Genomic DNA, 22,663 nt, shown 5'->3' on the forward strand with positions numbered 1-22,663 from the left:
GGGACTTCACACATGTTGTTTCCAGTGTTGGTTGGCAGCCCTCTGGTTTATTCTCTGGTAGCAGGGCTTCCTGTACAACAGCAGGACTCAGAAGCAGGCTGAGTCATCACTGGTTTCAAAGCAGGGGGATGTCCTCAGGCATTCTGGCTTCAGCCAGGAAGCCACATCCTGCGCTGCAGCTGTGCAACATGGCAGTTCTTCATCTCTGGGGTTTGAATAGAGCATCTGGCAAGTCTGTCTGCATCTCCTTTTCATCATCCTCTTCTTCTTCTGGGGTACAGCTCAAATCAGTCAGAGATTCAGACTGGGTCCTCTGCAAGAAAGAAATTCAGAAAGCCCCATCACCATGTACAGATTTACTTTTTTCCTTATTCATCATTACATTTACAACTGAGACCTTAGAGAGGAAGGCAATACTTGCCTCCAATGCTGAGCTTGCTGTTTCCTTAACCTACATACTGGATGCTTTTTTATCTAAGCAGATCCTGGAATAAAGTGTTTAACCGATATAAAAGCAATGAGTGACACTTCCTTCTGCACAACCAGTGCTTTCACGCCTTTGTAGATGGGAAGTTCATCAAAACAATGGCCATTGGACTGTCCTTGGCACTGGATTCCCCAGAGCATACTGGCTATGCTGTGTTGCTGTTAGGCTTGAAAGAGAAAAATCTGTCCCTTTGTATTTTGCTGCTCCACACTAGCATTAAAAATAAAAACACCCTTTCTTACTAAAGCATGACTCTGAAGAGGGAAGGGTACATAGAAGGAAGAGCAAAAGCCTAACAAGTCCATCCGGTTATGACACTCTATGCCAGCTGAGTATCTACTCCCACATGGCAGTCTTCTGTCTAATCCCACTGCCATACAGCATTACAGCCTTGCCTCCTTCATGTAAAAGTCGTCTTTTTCTTTCAAGAGTTAGACTATTTGATAAAAGTTTATAAAAGCATATGTAGTTATCTGTGAGGTCTTGTGATTAAGCTTCAGGTAAGGACTGGCTAAATATACAGGATTATTTGAAAGCACATTATTAAGCTGTTGAATATGTCTTTTCATATGGTGCCTGTATTAGCTCACTGATTCACTGTAGTTTGTTGAGTAAATATATATTTTGGATGTAGGCCCTAATTCTAAGAACACAAAACCTGCACTGTAAAGATACTTTTAGAGTTCTTCCAACTTCTTGTTTTGCAAGTGCAATTGCAAAGACAGAGCTGCAATGCCACCTGCATTCACAATCCATATACACAGGAACATAAAATCAGAAGACATCAGTTAGCCAGAAACAAGTGCATAGGCAGAGCAAGGCAGGAAAATATTAAAAATTGCACTATCGAAAGCTGTGAACACTATACATGAAAAACCAGGAGGGCTCAGCCATCTGGCAGTTTATAAGCAGACTGGACCAACATGGATTCATGAAAGGCAGGTCCTGCTTGACCAACCTGATCTCCTTCTATGACAAAGTGACACACTTAGTAGATGAGGGCAGGGCTGTGGATGTAGTCTATCTAGACTTCAGTAAGGCATTCGACACTGTCTCCCACAGCATCCTCCTAGACAAACTGGATGCCCCGGGCTTGGATGGGTGGACTCTTCAATGGGTTAAAAACTGGCTGGATGGCCGAGTCCAGAGAGTGGTGGTGAATGGGGTAAAGTCCAACTGGCGGCCAGTCACTAGCGGTGTTCCCCAGGGCTCAATTTTGGGGCCGGTGCTGTTCAATATCTTTATAGATGATCTAGACGTAGGGATTGAGTGCACCCTCAGCAAATTTGCAGATGACACCAAGCTGGGTGGGAGTGTCGATCTGCTGGAGGGTAGGAAGGCCCTACAGAGGGATCTGGACAGCTTAGATAGATGGGCCGAGACCAACGGCATGAGCTTCAACAAGAACAAGTGCCGGGTCTTACACTTCGGCCACAACAACCCCATGCAGCACTACAAGGCTGGGGGAAGATTGCTTAGAAAGCGGCCTGGTGGAAAGAGACCTGGGGGTGCTGATCGGCAGCCAGCTAAACATGAGCCAGCAGTGTGCCCAGGTGGCCAAGAAGGCCAATGGCATCCTGGCCTCTATTAGGAATAGTGTAGCCAGCCGGTCTAGGGAAGTGATCGTCCCTCTGTACTCGGCACTGGTGAGGCCACACCTTGAATACTGTGTCCAGTTCTGGGCCCCGCACTTCAAGAAAGATGTTGAGGTGTTGGAGCGAATCCAGAGGAGGGCGACCAAGTTGGTGAAGGGGTCTGGAGGGTCTGACCTATGAGGAACGGCTGAGGGAGCTGGGGTTGTTTAGCCTGGAGAAGAGGAGGCTCCGAGGTGACCTTATTGCAGTCTACAACTACCTGAAGGGAGGCTGTAGCGGAGTGGGAGTCGGCCTCTTCTCCCAGGCAACTAGCAATAGGACAAGAGGGCACAGCCTCAAGCTTCGCCAGGGGAGGTTCAGGTTGGACATTAGGAAGCATTTCTTCTCAGAAAGGGTCATTAGACATTGTAACAGGCTGCCCAGGGAGGTGGTGGAGGCACCATCTCTGGATGTGTTTAAGAAAAGACTGGACATGGCACTTAGTGCCATGGTCTAGTTGACATGGAGGTGTCAGGGCAATGGTTGGACTCGATGATCCCAGAAGTCTCTTCCAACCTGATTGATTCTGTGTGATTCTGTGGACAAAGCAATTGTATTTTGGTACCAATGGAAGAGGAGGTTTCATCAGTGAGTTATTGCTTTACATGCTTTTCTAAATAACTGGCCTCATCATTGTGTTGACCCCAACCGAGCTCAAAGATCACTTACAGATTTTGGAAAACACAGATTATCAGCTAAGTAATATTTAGAGGACAGAGGGAACAAATAGTCTTGGTGTTAAGCAGCCAATTAATGGCTTTAATGTATTAAAACGTTGAAAGAAACCACAAACAGTAAAGTGCAAATACTGTAGTACGAGCTGCAAACTTTAGTTCTAAAAAGAGAAGAGAAAGAAGAAAAATTAAGCTATGCCCTTCATAAGACATGACAAAGAATCAGATAAACAGTGTTTTAAAAGGACGGTTTAAAATGTTTTTTTACTAGTATACACTTTTTAATAGTTTTTTTTTTTAATAGTATACACCTTGGGTTTTTTTCTGTGGAGACTCATTTTAAGTTTCTGTAGTGCACATAAAGGGTTTACAAGTTTTGGGGCAGGAAGAGGGCTGAATACACAACAGTCCTAATGCACACAATTTGACTCCAATTAACAGGTCACAACTTACTCTTTCTGTATTTTTTGAAAATAGAAGCCCAATTATATTTGGAAAGTTAAAACAGGTCCTCCATCAATACTCTCTCTAAGACTCAAGATTTTACAGGATCTTTCAGACTAGGAAAAGTACACAAGTTGATCGTAACACTTTCCAAAAAAAATTTTTTAAGTAAGAAATGGGTTGTTTAGCCTGGAGAAGAGGAGGCTCTGAGGTGACCTTATTGCAGTCTACAACTACCTGAAGGGAGGTTGTAGTGAAGGGGGAGTTGGCCTCTTCTCCCGGGGAAATAGCGATAAAAGATAAAGAGCCTCCTGGAGGACAGGGACTAGTCCCTGCCCAGAGGGGAGAGACTCAGCAGTGCCTGGGTGAGTCAGCAGTGACTGGGTGTGTCCCAGGGCAGGAGAGGCTGCAGTTGTTTGCAACTCGTTGGGGAGGGCACTGACTCCCTCCCAATGCACAAGGCGAGGAAGGTGCCAAGGAGCTGTGAACCAGGGGTGCCACCAACAGGTATTTCCCAGTTCAGTGAAAGAACAATGGTATCTACCCGGTGGAAGAAGACCAAAATGGATGTGGGAACCCAGACAGAGCTCCCACGGAAGGAGGCGATGGTGCAGGTTGCCGGCTGCAGGGAATGCTACAGCGTCTCTGTGGTGTCAGGGGGCTGTGTGCGCTGTGAGCAAGTAGATGATCTGCTTGGCCGAGCGGCACAGCTGCAAAGCCAGGTTGAAAGGCTTCAAGCCGAAGTAGAAAGGCTTAGGAGCATTCGGGAGGCTGAAATGGAGATAGACTGGTGGAGCCAGGCTCTGCCCTCCCTGCAACAAAAATGGGAGCACCTGCCGGAGAGCTCCCAGGATCGAGGGACCCCTGTACTCTGCCCCTCTCAGGTGGAAAACAATAACCTAGAGGAGAAGAGTGAGTGGAGACAAGTCTATGGCCGTGGCAAAAGGCGAGTGCCCTCCTTGCCTACCTTGCCTCCACAGGTGCCTCTGAGCAATAGATATGAAGCCCTAGTGGAATACAGCCGGTCCAATGGGGATGTGGTGGAGAGGCAACCTATATCAGAGGTCCCACCACAGTCAGAAAAACCTGACGGGCGTATAGCTACCTCCTCCACAAGGAAGAAGAGAAGAGTTTTAGTGGTTGGAGACTCCTTTCTAAAGGGATCTGAGGGCCCAATATGCAGATCTGACCCCCATCACAGGGAGGTCTGCAGCCTGCCTGGAGCCCGAATCAGGGATATCACCAGGCAACTCCCCAACCTGGTGAAGGCCACAGACTACTACCCCCTGCTGATCTTCCAGACAGGTGGGGAAGAAGCTGCATCCCGTAGTCTGAGGGGGATGAAGAAAGACTACAAGGCCCTAGGACGGTTGGTGAAAGAGTCTGGGGCACAAGTTGTTTTCTCCTCCCTCCTTCCATTTTCAGGTGATGACGTGGGATGGAACAGTAGGATTCTCTCTATTAACGCCTGGCTACGAGACTGGTGCTACAGGCAGGGCTTTGGGTTCTTTGATAATGGCTGGTTTTATAAGACACCAGGCGTGACAATGATACATGGGAAAGGTTTATGTCGTAGGGGCAAAAGGGTTCTGGGACAGGAATTAGCAGGGCTCATTCGGAGAGCTTTAAACTAGATTCGAAGGGGGATGGGGTGGTAGCTGAGCTTGCACCACTGGGGCAATGCTCTAGAGTTGAGGTAGACCAGGAGGCCCCCCATCCCCCTGGGGTGAAATCAGGGGGTGAACCTGGGATGAAATCGGTGTGCCCAGCTCGCTCCCTGAAATGCCTGTACACCAATGCACGCAGCATGGGGAATAAGCAGGAGGAGTTAGAAATCCGTGTTCGGTCGGGGGGCTATGATCTAGTGGCAATTACAGAGACTTGGTGGGACGCCTCGCATGACTGGAATGTGGTCATGGATGGCTATGTCCTGTTCAGGAAAGACAGGCCGCTAAGGAGAGGTGGTGGAGTTGCTCTTATGGTGAGTGAGCAGCTAGAATGTATTGAGTTTCTGTCCAGAGGCAGATCAGGAGCGAGTTGAGAGTTTGTGGGTGCGAATTAAGGGGCAGGCTGGCAGGGGTGATACTGTTGTGGGTGTCTATTACAGGCCAACCGGATCAGGATGAGGAGGGTGATGAGGCCTTCTACAGGCAGCTGAGAGCAGTCTCGCAATTACAGGGCCTGGTTGTTGTGGGGGATTTCAACTACCCTGATATTTGCTGGGAGGCCTACTCAGCCAGCCATCCTCAGTCCAGGAGGTTCCTCCAGTGCATTGATGATAACTTTCTGATGCAAATGGTGGATGAGCCAAGTAGGAGAGGAGCGCTGCTGGATCTTATCCTCACTAACAAGGAGGGTCTGGTTGAAGAGGTGAAGGTTGAGGGCAGCCTTGGTTGTAGCGACCATGAGATGGTAGAGTTCAGGATCTCATGTGGCAGGAACAGAATAGCTAGCAGAATCACAACCCTGAACTTCAGGAAGGCCAACTTTGGCCTTTTCAAGCAATTGCTAGGGGAAATCCCATGGGACAGGGTACTAGAAGGTAAGGGGGCCCAAGATAGTTGGTTAGCGTTCAAGGACTGCTTCTTCCAAGCTCAAGATCAGAGCATCCCAACAGGTAGGAAGTCAAGGAAGGGTACCAGGAGACCTGCATGGTTGAACAGGGAACTGCTGGGCAAACTCAAGTGGAAGAAGAAGGTGTACAGATCATGGAAGGAGGGGCTGGCCACTTGGGAGGAATATAAGTCTGTTGTCAGAGGATGTAGGGAGGCAACCAGGAAAGCTAAGGCCTCCTTGGAATTAAACCTTGCAAGAGAGGTCAAGGACAACAGAAAGGGCTTCTTCAAATACATTGCAGGTAAAGCCAACACTAGAGGCAATGTAGGCCCACTGATGAATGAGGTGGGGGTCCTGGAGACAGAGGATAAAAAGAAGGCGGAGTTACTGAATGCCTTCTTTGCCTCTGTCTATACTGTTGGAGGCTGTCCTGAGGAGCCCTGGACCCCTGCGGCCTCAGAAGAAGTCAGGATAGAGGAGGAATCTGTCTTGGTTGATGAGGGCTGGGTCAGGGACCAATTAAGGCAACCTGGACGTCCATAAATCCATGGGCCCTGATGGATGCACCCGCGGGTGCTGAGGGAGCTGGCGGAAGTCATTGCTAGGCCACTCTCCATCATCTTTGCTAAGTCGTGGCAACGGGAGAGGTGCCTGAGGACTGGAGGAAAGCGAATGTCACTCCAGTCTTCAAAAAGGGCAGGGAAGGAGGACCCGGGTAACTATAGACAGTCAGCCTCACCTCCATCCCTGGAAAGGTGATGGAGCAACTTGTTCTTGGTGCTGTCTCTAGGCACATCAAGGATAGGGGGATCATTAGGGGCACTCAGCATGGCTTCACCAACGGGAAGTCTTGCTCAACCAACTTGATAGCCTTTTATGAGGATGTTACCCGGTGGATAGATGATGGTAAAGCTGTGGATGTGGTCTATCTCGATTTCAGTAAAGCGTTTTGACAACGGTCTCCCACAGCATCCTCGCAGCTAAACTGGGGAAGTGTGGTCTGGATGATCGGGTAGTGAGGTGGATTGTGAACTGGCTGAAGGAAAGAAGCCAGAGAGTAGTGGTCAGCGGGACAGAGTCCAGTTGGAGGTCTGTGTCTAGCGGAGTTCCGCAAGGGTCGGTTCTGGGACCAGTTCTATTCAATATATTCATTAATGACTTGGATGAGGGATTAGAGTGCGCTGTCAGCAAGTTCGCTGATGACACAAACTGGGAGGAGTGGCTGAGATGCCGGAAGGCTGCGCAGCCATTCAGAGAGACCTCGACAGGCTGGAGAGTTGGGCGGGGAGAAATTTAATGAAATATAACAAGGGCAAGTGTAGAGTCCCTGCATCTGGGCAAGAACAACCCCATGTACCAGTACAAGTTGGGGACAGAGCTGTTGGAGACCAGCGTAGGGGAAAGGGACCTGAGGGTCCTAGTGGACAACAGGATGACCATGATCCAGCAGTGTGCCCTTGTGGCCAAGAAGGCCAATGGCATCCTGGGGTGTATAAGAAGGGGTGTGGTCAGCAGGTCGAGAGAGGTTTCTCCTCCCCCTCTACTCTGCCCTGGTGAGGCCGCATCTGGAGTATTGTGTCCAGTTCTGGGCCCCTCAGTTCAAGAAGGACAGGGAACTGCTAGAGAGAGTCCAGCGCAGAGCCAACGAAGATGATTAAGGGAGTGGAACATCTCCCTTATGAGGAGAGGCTGAGGGAGCTGGGTCTCTTTAGCTTAGAGAAGAGGAGACTGAGGGGTGACCTCATTAATGTTTATAAATATGTAAAGGGCAAGTGTCAAGAGGATGGAGCCAGGCTCTTCTCAGTGACATCCCCTTTGACAGGACAAGGGGCAATGGGTGCAAGCTGGAACACAGGAGGTTCCACTTAAATTTGAGGAAAAACTTCTTTACTGTAAGGGTGACTGAACACTGGAACAGGCCTGCCCAGAGAGGTTGTGGAGTCTCCTTCTCTGGAGACATTCAAAACCCGCCCTGGACGTGTTCCTGTGTGATATGGTCTAGGCAATCCTGCCCCGGCAGGGGGATTGGACTAGATGATCTTTCGAGGTCCCTTCCAATCCCTAACATTCTGTGATTCTGTGATTCTGTGACAAGAGGGCACAGCCTCAAGCTTCGCCAGGGGAGGTTCAGGTTGGACATCAGGAAGAATTTCTTTACAGAAAGGGTTATTAGACATTGGAATGGGCTGCCCAGGGAGGTGGTGGAGTCACCATCTCTGGATGTGTTTAAGAAAAGACTGGACATGGCACTTAGTGCCATGGTCTAGTTGACAGGGTGGTGTAGGGGCAGCGGTTGGACTCTATGATCCCTGAGGTCTCTTCCAACCTGGTTGATTCTGTGATTCTGTGATTCTGGGAAGCAGTCAGCCCCAACTTCTGCATCACAAACAAGATACTAAATTGTACTGCACAGTAAATTTAAGAAGAATTGTTACATAAATTGCTTCATCAAGAGTTAACAAGTAATCTCATAATATTTAATCTGTTCCTAGTGTCTACTCCAGACACGTCACCTTATCAAATAACAGCTATTAAAACCCAATGAAACAGACATGCCGCAATCTGCCTTTTCTTATCATGTCTGAGTTTGAAATACAAAGTCCAGTAAGAACTTCCTGGTTTGGTGTAAAAAATGACACTGTGTATTTTCACAAGTACCTGAGAAAATCTTCTAATTTTACTGGATCTCTGGTTCCGGGGTTTTATTAAAAGCTTGTGTCTAGCAGCAGAATTATCCAAACAAGAGGAAAACTCAGGTGGAGTGTCAAAATTGGCTGCAGGCGAGATGGTACGGTCAGATATCTGGGGAGCTCCAGTTTTAGCACTTCCATGCCTAGGGAACAGCTGACCATCTGTAGAGCGAGATCTAGAAGGACCCAATGTAACCTGAAAAAAAAAATAAATCCCCAAATAGAGAATCAAACAAAGAAACAAAGACATGAAATAACAATTCTACAAATAAGGGGCCATGTTTATTGGTATTTTAAGGTTGTCTCTTTCTTTTTGACATCTCTTTAAAATATGTTGCATTTCTTAATGTTGCACCATGGAGTACTGTGTTAGCAATTCCGCATTTTTAGCTGCTTGAATATCATGGTAACACTGTCCAGTGGGAAGGAGCAAGTCACATTTAACTAAATCTAAAGCACACAAATACATGGCCAGCATGTTTTAGAAGACAGATTTATGAGGAGTAATCAGTTACAGAACCAAAAGGGCCAGTTTCCTTGCTGGGTCTGTCCTCCAGCATCTGTGTCTATGCTCCTACCCACAGTTATGCTGGGCTGGAGCACCTTTAGCTTCCTATATGTCATCAGGTCCCTTCCAACTCTCTAACACCCTCCTAAAGACAAAAAAACCAAACATCAGCGGCACTGACACTGAAGTCAGCTTGCGTTTTCTCCTCATGTATTTATATCTGCAAAATAACTAGGGAGTTTACCTGAAATGTAACATTTCATTTGTAGACTATTCTGGGGAAGGAAACAATGGTCAATTCCCGCTAGAGGCCAATAACCCATCCAGAAACAACTCCTGAATGCTCCAAGGGGTACAGTACTTTCACGAAGCTGGAATCCAGCTTGCCTGTGCGCTTCACCAAAAACTACCCTAGTCCCAGGGCTGATGCAAAAAGGAGACTGAAAAATTTAGAAAAAATTACTCTAAAAAGGGTTCTTCCTTTCTCTCTGATTCAGTTTTGCAAATAGGCAAAATGATATTTCCAAACTATCTGTCATGGCATTAACATGACCTCTGACAACTCATGACAGCGCTCCCTTTGCAGGCTTGGAATTCCGGCTCATTTCATTAGAGGAGCTTTCCTCCTTTGTCATGCTTTCTTCTGCGGGCTTTCTTCTTCTTTATTATTTTCTCCTCCTTTCTCCTTTCTCTGGAAGTGGTACTTTACTGAGGGGGTTGCATGGGAGAAGGGGAGAGCAGGACAGTGTTCATTTTATTTAGGGAGGGGAAAAGCATCAGTGTTTTCTGCCAGCAGAATTCTGCATTACACACTGCAGGCAACAGATACTCTGCAGCGTAGCGAGGGCCTGCTACAGCTTCCTCAATGGCCAGGGGAAAACTCCCATTGATTTTAGCGGAGGCTGGATCCACAGCTTCCGATCATGCTTTCTATTAAAAAAAAAAATAGCTCAGCCATGCTGAATAATGGATGCTCTCATTAATTTTCACTCTACAATATCTGCAGTCTCGTACTCAAACATGACTAATGTACAACAAACGATATGTGGCTGCATTATACATTAGTACCTAACAGTGAATACACTGACATTTCAGCTCCACGATAAAGACACAGCACATGTTCTCTTTCAAAGCACGTCATTATTTGCCTGCCTTTCTTCTGGCTTCTGCTTTTCCTCGAGAACTTTGCATGTCTTCTTGTTGGCAGTGCTCAGTGTTGGCCACTGGGCTGGAAAATCAAGAATCTGGTTTGTTACTTAAATTTCAGCAGCCTGAGTGAATGCCAGCTCTGAGCTAGCTGCAGAAGTCGCCTGTCCCACGAAGTCTGGCTCTGGCGAAGCCTGCTAGAGAAGGGGTCGGCTCTCAGACCCCATTCTCCAAACCCCATGTGAACATGTCTCAGTTGTCCTTCAGCTGGTCGCGCTGGGTGGCACAAAGTGAGGGGCCATGAGGAATCCCCATCCCCAAAGCCAGGATGGCATGGTCACAATCCTTTTTTCCCTTCTTCAATCCAGGAAAGCTTCCAAGACACAGCAAGGTGTCACTGCTGCCCAAAACCTCAGGGCTGCGTTGTGCAAAACTCCTCAGTCCTGCGAGCTCTTCTCATCTGACTTCTAGACACCGTGGTTTGGGAGGAAAGCCTTCAGATGGGGCTACTCTCTGGCCACGCTCTGAAACCGGACTGTGATGAAGAGAGCTCTGAGCCAAATGACGAGGCGCATGGAAAAAGCGGAGCCACCGCGCAGCCACCACCGCGTCTTGGGAGTGAGCAAGTGAGTCAGAGAGTGATGTTAATGGAACAACAGGGAGACATAAATCCTCCTTTAGCAAACATGCATCTGGACTGGACAAATTTACAGTGAGCGTATACTAGTTTTCAAGAAATACTGTCTTCAAGTGTTCTGTTGTTGTTCATTAAAAATATTAAAATTTCACTGTATATAAACAGTTTATCAAACAGCTTCATGTGGAATCTAACAAGTGTGGCCAGAAATCTTTGCTGAACACTGCTGCAGCTGGCCTTGAAATACATTTTGCATAATTACCAATGAATAGTCAGCTCAGGGCCAGCTTCATCACTGCCTTTCTGCAATTCCCCTCCACCCCTCTTCCTATTTCTAGAAAACGTTTTTCCCTTTACCCCGTCTTTTTTCCACCATGACTCCAGCTGCAGACAACTAAAAGGGACTCTTCAGAGCCTTTCAAAATCGCCTTTCAATCAACCAGATTTAATCAAACCAGAATGACTGGCTGCTGATTGAAGAAAGCCATCTATTTGCCTGTACTCAAGTCCTGAAAACATCACTTCGGCAAAATTCACTGCTCGGCGCTGGCTCACGTGGCCAGAATCCGACTGAAGGCTGAACCTCAGACTCCTGAGCAGCAATGTCAACCATTATCATCAGGCAAACACCTTCTATGTCAGTGTGAGGTAACCTTGTACTTAAAGCAAGGGGATGGGCAAATTTCAGAGGACCTAGATTTTATTCACGGCTCCTCAGCATGCTTCCTCCCTTATCCTATGCATGTAACCCAACCAGCCTTTACTGCAATATCCCGTCTTTAAAAAAAGGGATACTGTTTCAGTGTCTACATCTGGTTGGTCGTGTTTGGAGATTAAATCATGTCTGGAAAGTTTGCTAAAGGATATGAGCTGTTCTAGAGGGCTTAATTATTATCAACGGGAGATTACTGGGCATCAGAATAATGTTGATAAATAATCATAACTTTACGTTAGAAGGACAGGCATTAAAAAAGCAAAGCAAAGAGGCAGGCATGCAATTACATATGTACAACGTTGTTTTTTGCAGCAGACGGGCAACAAAGTAATATTTATGCCTTACATTTCTTTCAAAGGCTACTATGCATAATTGCTTGGCCCTTAATACATTTGGCAGAAGTTACCTGTTCTTCTTCTTCACTGCCTGTTCCAGCTAAACTCAAAGAGCTAAGGTGCTTGTGAGAGTCAGAGAACTGTGGGATGGAATGAGGAAGAGATTCAGTAAAAGATGACAAACGAGATGGATATACCCACAGAAACTGTCGACACAAAATGCACACAGATACTGACAACTTAAGTTGTTTTTCTCTACAGTCTTAAGGAATAGCAAGGACACTGCAAACATAAAGTGTAAGACATGCAGATAAAGAATGAAATAATGTATAACAAAACTATCATTTAAAAAGAAAAAAAACATTTCAAATCCTTTTATGTTTCTTTATCCGATGACAGCCTAGAAAAACAATAAAGAAGAGAGCTCTCTACCAGCACATTCAAGGGAGAATACAGATTTTTTCAGCCTTTTTTTTTTAATGCTTGGCAGCTCTCTGTAGTTCCTAAAAAAACCCAGCATCCCCATGCATGCACACAAACACATCCTCTCCTTCCTAGTTCTGCATTTTCTGGCGTGATATTTATATTTCAACAGGAACAGAGACTCTAAGTAGCTGTTTACACAGAGAGCGAGTATTTTCTCATTTTGAGTAAGGTTATTTCAGACATAAAGTAGTGATACATATAGCAAACCAAATAATTTATTCTGCCTTCCACACACAGATAAAACAAGTCATTAAGCACTGATTTTTGTCAACACCAGAACTACTCACTCTTGTTGTTATGCCTGAATTTAGGTTTTCATGGAGCAAAGACATTTCTGGAGGGCTCCTGGGTAATCCATCATCTTCAGAACTGGTCCCAGCATCCTCTGTTCGCTTTGCATGAAGTCCAAATGGAGGCGGAGGTCCCAATTTCATGGTAGGCTGGAGTTTCAGCTTCAGCATGGCACAAAATACATTAGCATGTGATAGTGATAGAGGTTTCCCCCGTACATCTTTTAGCTCAGGTCAATGAGTTACCTTTATTTTAACTTCACAACTGAATGATCCAGAGCACAGGACATCTCACTTCAGATGTTCCCTTAGGGAGCCAAACAACCTATCCATTTTTCAACTCTCATTTAAGTAGAACCAAGAAATCACACTGCTGTCTAATTAACAAATGTGACTTTTAATGTAAGCTGCAGACAGACATTACTTAGTAATCAAATGTTCAACCACAAATACTATCCCAAAAAATCTAGCCTGGAAAGACATTCCACCTCTTGTATTTGAAAAAATTATGTTGTATAAATTACCTGTAAAGCTCTAATCCGATCAGAAACATTTTCTTGAGAAAACACTCTTACTGGCCTTGCAGGCTCTTGCCCAGTCTCAGGGATGAAAATGCTATCATGTGACAAAGCTCTGCTTCCCATAATGCTTTTATGTGTCCTAGAATAATATAACAAATGAGTGAAAACATACAGACTTTTTTGCCAGCCCTCTTACTCTTAACTCAGGTGGTCTGTTGAACATGGGAGTGCGAGATAGGTGTGCACAGCATACATCACACACAAGATTCCAGACCTCGCCATGAATACAATACAGTCATTTGGGCTAATCTAGGTAACACCTTTAAAAACCAAACAAAAATTTGTTAATGCTCTTTTCTGTCACGTTAACAAACTGAATCAAGGTTAGAGACAGTTTAACCCCAGCAATTGAGCTCTATCTTATGGAAAAGCTACTGCTCCTTGGCTGGAAGCCAGCAGCTGGGTGGCACAACAAGGCACAACAAGGCAAGCCCAGGTGCAAAATGAAGGGAGTTCACATAAATGAGCCTGTACCTGAGATGGACTAACTTCTTGCTAATGTAAGAACGTGTCTGGCAAATGACTGACCATTACCATAGGAAGAATAAATACCTTTTAATATTTAAGCATGGTATAGCATTTAATGTATCTCTGCTATACAGGTCATTATAAAAAATATTCCAGGCAATACAGTTCTCATATGGGTTCATTTGCATAAATCCTTACAAGATGCTTACAAGGTCCTGTGCTGTATATCAAGATCCCTGGGATTTTCCCTTATGAGCCTGGGGGACACATTTTTTCATGAACACTCTTTGTGGGCTGGTGAGAGGAAGCTGGAGATACTTTGTGGGTAGCTTCTCTCATATTCTGTTTCCTACTTTTATTGCATGTGGTATGTAACTTCTTTTGTAAATGTTACATGTGGGGCATGAACACCCTGTCTCCTCATGGGAATGAGGAAACACAGAGGCCCACGGACAGACAGCTAGCTGCTAGGAGGTCTCTTGTGCTCATTTTCCTCAGCTTAGCTCATAGCCTAACTGAGCAGGGACCAGAAATGCGTGCACATGGCATTTCTTCTAGGACTCCTTCTTTTAAATCTTTTAACTAAGATAGCTGTGAAATGGCAAACCAGAGAACAGAATACAGAACTGTTTGAATTCAAGTAACTATCAAGTTAATTGAGAAGACACTCCAGAAAATAAAAAAAAAAGAAAAAAAAAAAGGAGAACGTGTACTCTTGTATCTTAGATACTGTCACAAGAACATTGAGGAACACCAACAAACATAGCAAAAAGTAACATTTTCCTTGTAATGGCTGCTATAAATATGTTTGATAAAACAATAGCAGGAAAAAGTTGATCTGTATTCCTGCTGCAGAAGGAAGGAAAGCCTGCTGCTTCTGCATAATGCGTTAGAGACATTAGAAGAACAATTTATCTAAGTGAAAATGTGATCTCAGCAATGCATCCAAGGTCAGACAGATCTATAGCAATTTGCAAAGTGCGTGCCAGTCAGGGCTGTGATGGCTGCTCAATGCACCCACATTTTACGAAGACTGCAATGGCAGCCAGATAAGCAGTGTTGCTGCATGTGCACCTTTATCCCAGCACACGACCTTTGATTTCTATTTCTAGCAGACACACATCTCCCGGATGCGTAGTGGAGGTACCCTAGATGTCTCCTCAGATTATGAGTGTTCGAATTAATTTTCCTTCCTTTCAAGGAATTTCCCGGTCTTTGTCTGTCTAAACAAATATTGAGAAACAATAATGTAACAACCCTGCAAGTAATGGCACAGGAACATGGCCAAAACAGCCAAAGATTGTACCCACTCGGACATGACCTTGTTGAGTCGTGCACGAGGGAGAGAAAACCTGATCATCCATGTCTTAAAAATATGTAGTCGAACACAATGCTATAGCCCACTGTTAGACCTGGTGCTGCCAGCCCTGAACTCCTGGGCTTCAAGCTGGACTAATACTCCTGTTGCCAATGGCACAAAAGACAAAAAAAAAAAAAAAAAAAAGTTAATAATTTCTCTTAGTTGTTTGGCGCTGCCTGGTGGCCACGTTGTAGAATGTCGTCTTAAATGGCCAGACTGGTTTGCCTTTCCCATCCCTGAGCACAGCAGCATCCCTCGCATGAGGACTAGGAGGCTTGTTCTGAGAGGCACAACATCTACCAATGCAAGGACTTGCTTTTTAGGCAGCCAAGGGGCTCTTAAGTCCACCTCTCCATCCAGGAACACATTTGAACTTTAGACCGGGTTTCTCACGGTTACCTTTCAGTAGTGGGTAACATTTTTGGCAATGCCTGAACGAAGACACTATTTTCAGAGGCAGACAGATACACAGGCTGGGATTTATCTGGTCTAACTTCAGACGTTAAACCACAGCTATCTGCATCGGAGCTGGTCACCCCGGCTCTCTAGAAATAGGCACATCTAGAGCCTGGTTCATCTGAACAACTTCAGATGTCTACACAAGGATGATACAGGCTTTCTTAGTAATGTTGACTTCCCTCTGCGGATTATAAAAGGCAGCTGGTGACTAACATGGACACAGACATTTGTCCCTTGGTCAGATGAATCCCATGTACACAGAGGAAATAAAGGCTTCACAGCCTCTGGTTCCTGCTGATTTCAGTTGGAGTCACCCCCTTACCCCTGCCTTGCTTTCAAAACCTGGCGTAAATGGTTAGGCATTTAAATTTTTTCAACAAACCTTAGGGGATATATCTTAGAGGCACAAGACAATTCTGATAAGATATAAGCTGAGTACCTAATTCATTTTTGAAGATGGGAATTACATTCTTTTGGAGCGATAACCCAAGGCTTATTTATGATTAAATGAAAGCATTTTTAGTTAATGTTTCTTGCTGCACCCCATCCAATTCCCTTGTGCTTTGCCTTGCATAGCCATTTGAGTTTATACTTTCCTGAAAAAGCCGACTGTTTGAGAATGTAGCATTCTGAACAAGAGGAGGAGGCAATTTTGGGGTGTCATTAATCTATAAACATGGTACCAGTTCTGTATTTGTTTACAAGCCACAGTTCAGACTTACTCGAGTTCATCTTCAGAATCATAATTAACGTGCATGTCATGTGAGGCTGTGACATCACTCGTTGACTGGAATAGCTTCAGACTGCTGCTCCCAGAAGATGTTTCTTTCCTTTTCTTTTTACCAAAAACTTTTTGAAAGATTTGAACTTTGATTTTTTCTTTCCTAAGTGAAGAAACATAAAGAATATGCAGCCAGCAGAACTCGCAAGTTTTTGGAACAATAATAATTCACTTATAATTTCTTCATAAGTGGATTTTTTTCCTGGCAGAGGCAACCCAGTCCACTCCTGCTTTAATGTCTTTCAAGGCTATACTGATAGCATGAAATTACCATTATCTTGGAGAACGGATTGCAATGTTTATGACACATAAGAAAAAACCTACGGTGTAGGATCTTTCCTAATAGAGTTTCTGCTTGCCTCTTGAGATGATTAGACTGTAAAGAAAAACTTTAGTATTAGCAGCCTGGGATATAGAGAAGAAATTACAACTTGGAAACCCACTGTCTTTGTTCAGCAAGCTAAATAGTGATGATAAGGATAATGTTGTTACCAAAACCAATTTAAATGTAGAAAAGGCTTACTTCGGTGGAATGTTCAGTGTTGGCAGGCTAATGCTTTTATAATGTCAGTTTTATAATACATCCCAGAATATTTTGTATGCTAATTACGAGACTCAATGGATCACAAAGTATTAAACCAGAAATCAAGCAATAATCTTGAAAAGCAATGCTAGTCTGCTCAGTAAGGAAAGGCCTAAATTAGGATCACTTGCAAGCTCTGTGAAGGAAACTACATGAAATGAAATCAGAGTTCTGCACAAGACATCCCAACTTGTGCCTGTCCCATGTAAGTTGGCATGACAGCACTGCGAGGCATCCCTGTCAGCGTTCCACTTATCGTTGGATCTTGTTGGGTAAAAAAGTTCACTTTGTCATGAGATGCCAGAAAAATCTTATTTCAAGCCTCTGAAAATGTCAAAAACGTAACAGTTCTCGGAGACAGGAGGAGAGAAAGGGAGAATGCATACTCTAAACAAACAGATTCACTTCCGTGATAGAGCTAAGGCACTGAAGCTCAAGAAGTCACAGCACTTTTCATTCCCTGGGGAAGGGAGCAATTCTACCTGAATTGTCCTCTCCATCTCCTTCAGTCTCTCGCACCTTAGGGTCCATTATCCTTGAGGAATTCACGTGACAGTCACTAAAGGAGGTAGAAAAAAGTGTCAGTCATATCAACAAAATGAGAGTACTTCACTATATATATGTACACATACATACAGGCAAGTTACTAAAATATAAAAATATAAAATAATATATTATGTGTGTGCTTTTATATATAAATACATAGACAATAGATGTCTAAATATATGCATTATATCTATATATAAATCTACATAAAATCTAAAAATAGCCGATAGGATGAAGCATATTAGTCCAAGGTACAATAAATTCCATAGAATATTTCCACTTTCATAAGACAATAGTACATTATAGTTTAGTTAACCAACTAGCCTCTCCTGACTGAAAATTGAGTTTCATAAGATTCTCAAATGCTTCTAAAAGCACACATCAGAGGAGGTGGGCTTCTTTGACTCTCCCTCTCTGCGCCTATTCAGGACCACAGACGAAATGTCTTTCTGGTAATTACAGCATTTGGGTAACATGTACAAGTAACGTTAGTAAAGAACCGCACATATTTTTCCTTTATTTATATCCAGTTTGACGTATTCTACAGATTCTAGTTTTCCTTCTTTTTTAAGCAACTTGTGAAAAGGTAACAACTCTTTTTATTCCTTTGTTCATATAGACAACAGAAAAATACAATCAAAATAAAACAATCCATTGTCCTCTTTTCTTCTCTCTCCTTTGCTTTTTGAAGCAAAATAATCACTTTGCTCATTAAGGTTCCTAAATTAAAAAATATTTCCAAAATTGTACATCTCCCAAGCCTGAGGACAGAATAGCTGTAATTTAAAATGCATTTTCAGAGCAGTAGTCTGTTTGCACTCTCTTTTCTTGATCTGGAAACCCATAATTTCATGGTCAAGGCAGAATAAAGCCATGGATGCCCTTGAATGGTGAGTTAAATGCTGTAGAATAACTCTTTCGATTGTAATGGTGACAGACGCTTACGTCACAACCTGGATGGGAAGCTGAGTACATGGCGGCTATTTTGATCCCCTGGAGTACCAGCAGACCATAAGTAACGAGGCCTCGTAAATTCAAAGTTAGCAAAATGGAAATGAAACATGTATTACTAAAACACGACGCAGGTGCAGCCAGACCTGCACACTGGTTGTAAAACACCCTCTGCCACCACCCATTGGAAAACCAAAATCAGAGTTAAACGCAAAGACGAAGGAGAGCAACTTTTGGTCGAGAGCATCTGCCTTGCGTAGGCAGAATTAAGAAGGAACCAGCCCTAGGAAAGAACAGACTCGGATCATACATATATTTTTAAAGTAAATGCCTGATGGGAGGTAACAGATAAATATGTATTGTGGGCTGTGGCACATCTACTCAATTATTACACAGGCTCAGGGTGTCTCAGATTCATGCTGTCATGCTGCAATAGCAATGGCAGGAGTGTGAATCAACACCTTTAAAGCCTCAGCTGCTTCATGCATGCCCTGTAGCATCTATAAGCTCCACGTATCCAGCGGTGGGATCTTGCAGTCTCTATATAAATGATGGATGCCATAACTCAGATCCCCAGCTGTGGCCCACTGGCCCAGTGGCCCTCTGCATCCAGCTGCACTCAGGTGAGGGTGGATTTTTTTAATCTGAATGTTTATATGCCATATTTCACCAGTTCTGAATAGCAAAGCCACCAGGGGATAAATACCCACATAATGGAAATGTTAGTTTGAAACATGCAGGCAAATATAAACACGTTCCCTCTGGCAAAATCCAAGGAGATAATATATTTCTGACAATCCAGAAATGTGGTGTTGTCCCATCTGAAACCTTAGCAGACAATTTTCTAGAGAATAAAAACGATTTTAAAAAAGGTTAGCTCCACCATAACGTCAGAGAAGATTTGTGTGACTGATGTGTGACATCTGAGGTCATGAAGAGTGTTTCCACTGGGTGTGCCAAACATTTTGTGACAGTAATACGTGACCGGGGGTGCAGCATACATCTCACTTAGGAGAAAAAGACACTGAACCCTGATGGGCTCTCTTCTTGCCAGCTGTGTGTCTTGAAGCAAAGCCCTCGCTCCCTTTCTGACCTCACACAGCCGTTCTTCAGATCTGCCATGTTTTTGCTGTTTTCTAAGGGTATTTCAAGAATTACTGTGTCTTTCTGAAAAGTGCCCAAGATCTGAGGAAGGCAGCCTGCCACCGCTGTGCTTTTGGGGATCTCTCTTGCACGGGTGCAGCACAGGGTACAGGGCTGGAGCACTGGCTTGTGAGAAGGAGACAGGTCCTTGGCCAGGTCCCACCTCCGCTGTCAGAGTTGTCCCTGGACGGCTCCTCGGTGTCACCTGGGCGAAGAGCTGGCTGCTTTGCTGTGGGAGAGCTGCCGAAGAGATCCAGGCGATGTGTGGGGAGGAAGGTCATCCGGGTAAGATGACTTTGGAGTGAAGCAGAAAGTGACCTCAGGTGTGGGTCAGAGGTGCCCGGGCTGAAGGAGACACTGGACACAAGCACCAGCAGCCTCTGCCTCCCACTCAGGAGCCCGGAGACTCCGATGGCCCCAGCTGGAACGCAGTTATCTTAAATAACGGTAAATAAATCCTAGAAGTTTGGGTCAGATGGGTGATACTGTTTTTGCAGTGGGAGGACTACAAGGCTTTCATAAAAACTGCATCTCAATTCAGAATCACAGAATCAATCAGGTTGGAAGAGATCTCTGGGATCATCAAGTCCAACCATTGCCCTGACACCACCATGTCAACTAGATCATGGCACTAAGTGCCATGTCCAGTCTTTTCTTAAACACATCCAGAGATGGTGACTCCACCACCTCCCTGGGCAGCCCGTTCCAATGTCTAATGACCCTTTCTGAGAAGAAATGCTTCCTAATGTCTAACCTGAACCTCTCCTGGCAAAGCTTGAGTCTATGTCCTCTTGTCCTATTGCTAGTTGCCTGGGAGAAGAGGCCGACTCCCACTCCGCTACAACCTCCCTTCAGGTAGTTGTAGACTGCAATAAGGTCACCTCGGAGCCTCCTCTTCTCCAGGCTAAACAACCCCAGCTCCCTCAGCCGTTCCTCATAGGTCAGACCCTCCAGATCCTTCACCAGCTTGGTCGCCCTCCTCTGGACTCGCTCCAACACCTCAACATCTTTCTTGAAGTGCGGGGCCCAGAACTGGACACAGTATTCAAGGTGCGGCCTCACCAGTGCTGAGTACAGAGGGATGATCACTTCCCTAGACCGGCTGGCTACACTATTCCTAATAGAGGCCAGGATGCCATTGGCCTTCTTGGCCACCTGGGCACACTGCCTGGCTCATGTTAGCCCGCTGTCGATCAGCACCCCCAGGTCTCTTTCCGCCAGGCCACTTTCTAACCACTCTCCCCCCAGCCTGTAGCGCTGCATGGGGTTGTTGTGGCCAAAGTGTAAGACCCGGCGCTTGTTCTTGTTGAACCTCATGTCGTTGGTCTCGGCCCATCTATCTAAGCTGTCCAGATCCCTCTGTAGGGCCTTCCTACCCTCCAGCAGAAACTCAGTGCGCAACTACAAGGGTTGGGAACTGTTTGGACCTTTCACTGACCAGACCCTGCAAGTGGACATATCTCAGGTTTTCAGTTCAAAAGGCAAGTTTCCAGCCCAAACCCAGAGTTTGATGTGACTCTCCCGAGCCCGCGCTGGCTGACGCCGAGGGGGAGGAGGCAGCGGCAGCCCTCGCCGCAGTTGCTATGTTGTGCAAACACGCGCTGTGACGGGGACCGTGAGGCACGGCCGCCCGCCCAGCGCCAAGGGCGCGGGAGGAGTTTTATGGCTGCTGTTACCTAGGGGAGATTTGTTTGTGTGAAGGGATGAATGGGCACCTGCTTCCTTAACCTGAGGACGGCAGGGGGGTCGGCAGGTGGCAAAGGGGGCTGGAAGGAGTGGTGAAATGCTTGGCGGGCGTTGTGCCAGTGGCCGGGCTTTCAGAAGTACGCTCGAAAGTCAACAGGTCGTTTTTTAGCAAACCTTGATTTTAAGCAAATACTGAAGCTGAGACTTAGGCACTTGCTTGAGTGTTTTGCCAAGTGACAGTTTCCACTGGAGCAACATCCCAACACAGCATGAAGAGATACTGGCCCCCACTGAGCATCCGAGAGCTGCCAGAGAGCCCTTTGCACCACTCGGCAAGCAGGGCACTGCCCGGCTTAGCGTCTCACCAAACTTAGCTGTAGGCAATCACATTCATTTCTACCTTAAAATTTACGATGACATTTCTATTGACCAGGGGGGAAGTTGTTTTCCCTCTTAAATGCTTCCTTTGCCGATCGCTGTTAGAGAAACGCTGGTTTTCACCTGCTCACCACCCACCATGAGATAACTCTATTTTCTTTCCCAAATATATGAACTCAGAGAACTTTTCTATCTATATCTCCCCTTTGTTCCTTCAGTATAATCTATTTTAACAAGATCTCTAGGCAGGTTTTCAATCTTCCAAGCTTTTTCCTCAGTGTCTGTAACAAACCCTCTGGTATTAATACATTCATCATATGAAAGATTCGATTAAAAAATGATACTTAAGAGAAGAAAAAAAAAAACAGAGGCCAAAGTTTACCCTTGGTATGATTATAACTGCTTGTCACTTCCCTGACATAAACAAAGATTTGACCATTTGCTCTGGAGCTAAATTTTATCATCTTCCTCAAAGCTTTACCTGAAATCTATGACAGCCTGCAAGTTTAATAGTTGTGCAAAGAAATGCTGAGAAAATCCAGCAGCTTTGAATCAGCACCTGCTGGCACGGGTGGTGTTCAGTGTGCACTTGTACTTGGATGTGGACGCTCAGCTGCAGAGCGGGGCTGATGAGCCTTCTCATTTCCAGCTTCCCCGAGGATCTGCTGAAGTCCATCACTAAGTTAAAACACCCTGTGATCTGAAGACTCAGCAGGATTCACATCCTGGAGGAGCAACCTCCATCACCTCTCCTCCTCTCTTAGCCAGGGCAAGATTTACCACACTGCTGGCAGTCGTATTCTTTTCCTTTTCGTTTTTTTTTTTCCTTTGCATTTTATCATAGAATCATAGAATGGTTTGGGTTGGAAGGGACCTTAAAGATCATCTAGTTCCAACCCCCCTGCCACGGGCAGGGACACCTTTCCACTAGACCAGGTTGCTCAAAGCCTCATCCAATCTGGCCTTAAACACTGACAGGGAGGGGGCACCCACAGCCTGTCTGGGCAACCTGTGCCAGTGTCTCACCACCCTCACAGTAAAGAATTTCTTCCTAATATCTGATCTAAATCTACCCTCTTTCAGTTTAAAACCATTCCCTCTCATCCTGTCACTACATGCCCTTGG

General features: G+C 45.3%; 1 protein-coding gene across 1 annotated transcript in view; it reads right to left on the reverse strand.

Moving 5' to 3' along the window:
- Positions 1–22,663, reverse strand: part of CRACDL (CRACD like) — a 73,627-nt gene that overhangs the window by 15,838 nt on the left and 35,126 nt on the right. The window contains 12 exon segments of the mRNA XM_068395289.1: positions 2–82; positions 84–130; positions 133–144; positions 147–204; positions 206–313; positions 8,454–8,681; positions 11,898–11,966; positions 12,600–12,764; positions 13,127–13,262; positions 16,193–16,319; positions 16,322–16,354; positions 17,317–17,393. Coding sequence (XP_068251390.1) covers positions 2–82; positions 84–130; positions 133–144; positions 147–204; positions 206–313; positions 8,454–8,681; positions 11,898–11,966; positions 12,600–12,764; positions 13,127–13,262; positions 16,193–16,319; positions 16,322–16,354; positions 17,317–17,393 — 1,141 coding nt within the window.

This window comes from Nyctibius grandis, chromosome 2 (genome assembly GCF_013368605.1).
Source record: "Nyctibius grandis isolate bNycGra1 chromosome 2, bNycGra1.pri, whole genome shotgun sequence".
In the NCBI taxonomy this organism is placed as follows: domain Eukaryota; kingdom Metazoa; phylum Chordata; class Aves; order Nyctibiiformes; family Nyctibiidae; genus Nyctibius; species Nyctibius grandis.